This window comes from Ranitomeya imitator, chromosome 3 (genome assembly GCF_032444005.1).
Source record: "Ranitomeya imitator isolate aRanImi1 chromosome 3, aRanImi1.pri, whole genome shotgun sequence".
In the NCBI taxonomy this organism is placed as follows: Eukaryota; Metazoa; Chordata; class Amphibia; order Anura; family Dendrobatidae; genus Ranitomeya; species Ranitomeya imitator.
Genome location: NC_091284.1, coordinates 301769367 through 301774692, shown reverse-complemented (window position 1 = coordinate 301774692; position 5326 = coordinate 301769367). Strand labels below are relative to the sequence as shown.

The 5326-nt window shown below is 42.6% G+C and overlaps 2 protein-coding genes across 4 annotated transcripts in view; both read right to left on the bottom strand.

The window, feature by feature from the left end:
* BLTP3A (bridge-like lipid transfer protein family member 3A) overlaps positions 1 to 5326 on the bottom strand; it is a 1189163-nt gene that overhangs the window by 639512 nt on the left and 544325 nt on the right. The window lies entirely within an intron of this gene.
* LOC138669805 (uncharacterized) lies at positions 203 to 3044 on the bottom strand. Its single transcript, XM_069756573.1, has 4 exons — positions 2819 to 3044; positions 2588 to 2691; positions 2344 to 2490; positions 203 to 1265 (listed from the first exon to the last, which is right to left on the bottom strand). The coding sequence occupies exons 1-4, from the start codon at positions 2921 to 2923 to the stop codon at positions 344 to 346; spliced, it is 1278 nt and encodes a 425-aa protein (XP_069612674.1). The 5' UTR covers positions 2924 to 3044; the 3' UTR covers positions 203 to 343.

Genomic DNA, 5326 nt, shown 5'->3' with positions numbered 1-5326 from the left:
TCTCTGATTTTTAGATACTTTACATACTTAGCTGACAGGTGTACAGTGTCATGGCTATATGGGGGCTGGACTATGGGATGGACATAGTGTGATGGCTGTATGCGCACTGGACAATGGGATGGAGAATAATCATTAGTTAAGAATTTTATATATACAATACTTATTCAATCCAAAAACAACCAAATTAAAATAAGAATTTTTTTATTAACCATAAATAAAAATTACAAATTATTTTGTTCCCCAAAAAAATACAACAAACAAAATTGAATATCGATGTTGATTTTGATTAATAGGGATCTTGACATCTTCTATCTTTTGGTATAGATCTTCCCATCTTGGTCAGTCAATGTTCTTCCATCCTTCTCTGCTGCTCAGGCTGCCCAACACCAGCACAGGAGTATTGCCAGTGCACGGCACCTTCTGGACTCATGAAGTAGTCAGTGAAGGATTCTCTCACACGCACACCCGAGTTGGACGGTCTTCCCAGACCCACGTTGACCACTGGATTAAATATTGGCTGCTGGTACTCCACATCTACGTCATTGTTGTACTCACGAGCATAGTTGTGGAGTACACAGCAAGCCTTAATCACAGTGTCAACGGTGTCAGTATCCAGCTGGATGGGTGTGTGAAAGATCCTCCACTGACTACTCATGATCCCAAAGGTGCATTCCACATATCTGCGTGCACGACTCAGCCGATAATTAAAAATCCTTCGCCGGGCATTCAGTCCCCTTCGTGGGTATGGGCGCAGCAGGGTTGTCGTTAAGGGAAACCCCTCATCCGATACCATCACAAAGGGTACTGGATGTGTGGAACCCGGCAAAGGTCTTGGGGCTGGGAGCGTTCCGCCATCTTGAAGAATTTGCATCCCAATCTGTGACGTTCGCAACACCCGAGAATCCCCAGTACTACCATAGGCACCAACGTCAATGGCAACAAATTTGTAATGTGCATCAGCCACCGCCATCAGGACCACTGAAAAATACTTCTTATAATTAAAGAAGCGTGATCCTGATCGTGGTGGCTGCTGAACCCTTCCATGTTTACCATCGACTGCACCTATGCAGTTTGGGAAATTGGCCACAGACTGAAAGCCTGCTGCAACCTGCAGCCAAGTCTCCTCGGTTGGGGAAGGCATCACTATAGGCTGCAACTTCTGCCAGATGACGGTACATGTGCACCTCACAATGTTAGAGATGGTGGATTTACCAACCCTAAATTGGAGGTGCAGGGATGTATAGCTCTCTCCTGTGGCCAAAAATCTGCAAAGAAACAAAAATGAATATTAGAAATGTCACACAAAAATACAATAAAACATGTCAGCAGTTATGGGCGCTATAATATGTGTTCAGCCCCTTTCATGTTTTATCTAAAGTATTCTATAATGCTGCCCTTAGTAACACGGCACAACACAAGGGTATCAATAAATAAACCACCAGTCACATCAGAAGGAACTTGCAGGTCCGTGTCCAGCCACTCCAATGTTTAGCCAACGACACCACCCTCCTACTTCCTTCAACGCACTAATCCGGCCTGTTGAGGGCAGAAGTAAGTCCTGCAGTGAGCGAAGGCAAGAAAAGGAGACAGGCCCAGCGCATGCACATCTGCGCACTTTGCTCTATCCTCATCAGGACCAGAAAGTACATCTGCGCAGAAGAGAGGTATCGCAAGAAGGGAGGCGCACAAACTGGACACAGCAAGATGGGATAACATTACAAAACACACACACGGGTATGATGTATCTCCACTGACCCAGGGCCCAAATTATAGAATTCTGTAGATAAGGCATAAAATACAGTGGGCACATCTGGTAGCACATAAAAATGTTTACAGTTTCCTGGCGTGTTCTAAACATGATATTTCCGGTAAAGCATTTGCCCGTAAAGTATTTTCCCGTAAAGCAGAGCACAGTGGTGATGTCACCGCTCTGCTTTCCGTCCAGCGCACTTACTGCAGGGAAGCTGACGCTGCGGGACGCGACAGGAATGGAAGTATGTTTTTTTTTGTTTTTTTACAATTATACAATGGTAACTAGGGTAAACATCGGGTTACTAAGCATGGCCCTGCGCTTAGTAACCCGATGTTTACCCTGGTTACTCGGGGACTTCGGCATCATTGGTCACTGGAGAGCTGTCTGTGTGACAGCTCTCCAACGACCACACAGCGACGCTGCAGCGATGGACATCGTTGTCTAGATCGCTGCAGCGTCGCTTAATGTGACGGTACCTTTATTAGTTTGTCAGTGTCTCCGAGACATGTGAAAACTTTCATCACACATACCGGACACACGGACATGTGAAAGAGCCCTAATAACATTCAACCCAAAAATTATTTACTTACCGCAAGGTGATGAGCAGCCTTTCCTCAGCAGAGATGGCCTTCCTCATAAAAGTGTCTTGCAGTGTGAGATGGGGGGAAACTATTGCCAGAAGTCGGTCGAACGCCAGGATTGGCAGACGGCAAAATGAAACGAACTTTTCCGGGTATCTGAAAATGGAAAAAAAAAATAAATAAAATTGTTACATAACATATCATAACATTTGTGGAAAAACATTACTTTGTATTTTCATGAATTTCTACTTACTTCCGCAAATCATTATAAAGCACATAAAAGTGGCCTTTTTGTGTACGTTCTGCAACAAGCGGGTGCACCCACAGTCTTTTCCGTCTTCTCTCCTGCTGCTGCCTCTAAAATAAAAAAAAATACATTTTTTTTACAACACAACACTGTGAAAATTAAGAAAAATCAAGATGTCGGTAAAGCGCTGTAGAATATGTTTAGCGTAAAAAAAAAAAAAAATGCACTTCAGCTTACCTGCTGTCTATGCATATTCAAAATTTGCAGCAGCAACCCCAGCATAAGTATCCGGTGCGGCCTGCGGACGTGTACCTGCGGCATATTTTGGTAACTTCCACTCATGTTTGCACAAAATGGAGGATGAAAGAAGAAGGGGATGGACAAGGAAATGACATCATTATTTTTTTTTTTTTGTAACTGAAGTTTGTCAAGTTTCCAGAGCTTTATTTAGGTAAAAAACGCAGACAATCTGCATAAAAAAATGCACTAAAAAACGCACTCAAAAACGCACCAAAAACGCACCTGCGTTTTGTGCCATGAGCTGCGGATTTTAGTGCAGAAAAAAAAGCTGGAAAATCTGCAATGTGTGAACATACCCTTAATGGGTGTTAGTTTTCTGTTTTGTTGTGTTTAAGGAAAGGAAAGGGAAAAGGAATATGTCCTTGCTGGGGGGTCCTGAAATAATAAATAGTTCCAGTTCTGTCTGTTGTTGCTACTATTACAGATATTTGTAGGCAAAGCCCCAGGTATCGGGGGCTAGTAATAATTTTATTTTCAGGCCAGCTATTGAAAACTGTGGTTTGTCTGTCACACGGACCAGAGATAAAAAGTGAACGCAAAATTCTGCCATTACTGCCCTCCCTTTAAATTTTTTTGCAGTGTGGTAGCGAAGTTATTGACACCAGTTTGCTGGTAATAATAGTTACCTACAGGCCAGCTATTGAAAACTGTGGTTTGTCTGTCACACGGATCACATATACAGTGCCTTGCGAAAGTATTCAGCCCCCTGGAACTTTTCAACCTTTTCCTATATATCATGCTTCAAACATAAAGATACCAATTGTGAAGTTGAACAAAATTTATTGGTTGTTTTAAAGTTTTGTGGAAATTCAAAAACTGAAAAGTGGGGCGTGCAATATTATTTGGCCCCTTTTCTTTCAATGCAGCAAACTCACTGCAGAAGTTCATTGTGGATCTCGGAATGATCCAATGTTGTCCTAAATGCCTATTGATGATAAATATAATCCACCTGTGTGTAATCAAGTCTCTGTATAAATGCACCTGCTCTGTGATAGTCTCAGGGTTCTGTTTGAAGCACAGAGAGCATCATGAAGACAAAGGAAAACAACAGGCAGGTCCGTGATACTGTTGTGGAGACGTTTAAAGCCGGATTTGGATACAAAATGATTTCCAAAACTTTAAACATCCCAATGAGCACTGTGCAAGCGATCATATTGAAATGGAAGGAGTATCATACCACTGCAAATCTACCAAGACCCGGCCGTCTTTCTAAACTTTCATCTCAAACAAGGAGAAGACTGATCAGAGATGCAGCCAAGAGGCCCACGATCACTCTGGATGAACGGCAGAGATCTACAGCTGAGGTGGGACAATCAGTTGTACACTGCACAAATCTGGCCTTTATGGAAAAGTGGCAAGAAGATCGTCATTTCTCAAAGATATCCTTAAAAAGTGTTGTTTAAAGTTTGCAACAAGCCACCTGGGAGACACACCAAACATGTGGAAGAAGGTGCTCTGGTCAGATGAAACCAAAATCAAACTTTTTGGCAACAATGCCAAACGATATGTTTGGCGTAAAGGCAACACAGTTCATCACCCTGAACACCCCATCCTCACTGTCAAACATGGTGGTGGCCGCATCATGGTTTGGGCCTGCTTTTCTTCAGCAGAGACAGGGAAGATGGTTAAAATTGATGGGAAGATGGATGGAGCCAAGTACAGGACCATTCTTGAACAAAACCTGTTGGAGTCTGCAAAAGACTTCAGACTAGGACGGAGATTTGTCTTCCAGCAAGACAATGATCCCAAACATAAAGCAAATTCTACAATGGAATAGTTCACAAATAAATGTATCCAGGTGTTAGAATGGCCAAGTCAAAGTCCAGACCTCAATCCAATCGAGAATCTGTGGAAAGAGCTGAAAACTTCTCTTCACAAATGATCTCCATCAAACCTAACTGAGCTTGAGGTGTTTGCTAAGGAAGAATGGGCAAGAATTTCAGTCTCTCGTTGTACAAAACTGATAGTGACATACCCCAAGCGACTTGAAGCTGTAATCGCAGCAAAATGTGGCGCAACAAAGTATTAAGTTAAAGAAGCCGAATAATATTGCACGCCCCAGTTTTCAGTTTTTGAATTTCTGCAAAAATTTAAAATAACCAATAAATTTTGTTCAACTTCACAATTGTGTTCCACTTGTTGTTGATTCTTCACCAAAAATTTACATGTGGTATCTTTATGTTTGAAGCATGATCTGTGGGAAAAGGTTGAAAAGTTCCAGGGGACCGAATACTTTTGCAAGGCACTGTAAGTTCGACCCAAATTCAGACATTTATAGTGAACATGGAAAATATCGTCCTCCATTTAAAATGGGCAAGGCGCATGGCAAGGGATGAGGAGCTGGACATGATGGTGCATACAAAGGTCGAGGCCGTGGGCAAGCTGAAATTGTGCCACAACAAACACCCACATCTTCTAGCCCGACCTTCCTGTCCCAATTACTAG

What these genes read in the sequence shown, in the direction of transcription:
- LOC138669805 (XM_069756573.1), bottom strand. Translation starts at nt 2,923, where the DNA reads ATGAGTGGAAGTTACCAAAATATGCCGCAGGTACACGTCCGCAGGCCG. An exon ending in CTTTATAATGATTTGCGGAA is followed by an intron (nt 2,491 to 2,587) that starts GTAAGTAGAAAT and finishes TTCCATTTTCAG; the next exon opens with ATACCCGGAAAAGTTCGTTT. An exon ending in AGGCTGCTCATCACCTTGCG is followed by an intron (nt 1,266 to 2,343) that starts GTAAGTAAATAA and finishes GTTTCTTTGCAG; the next exon opens with ATTTTTGGCCACAGGAGAGA.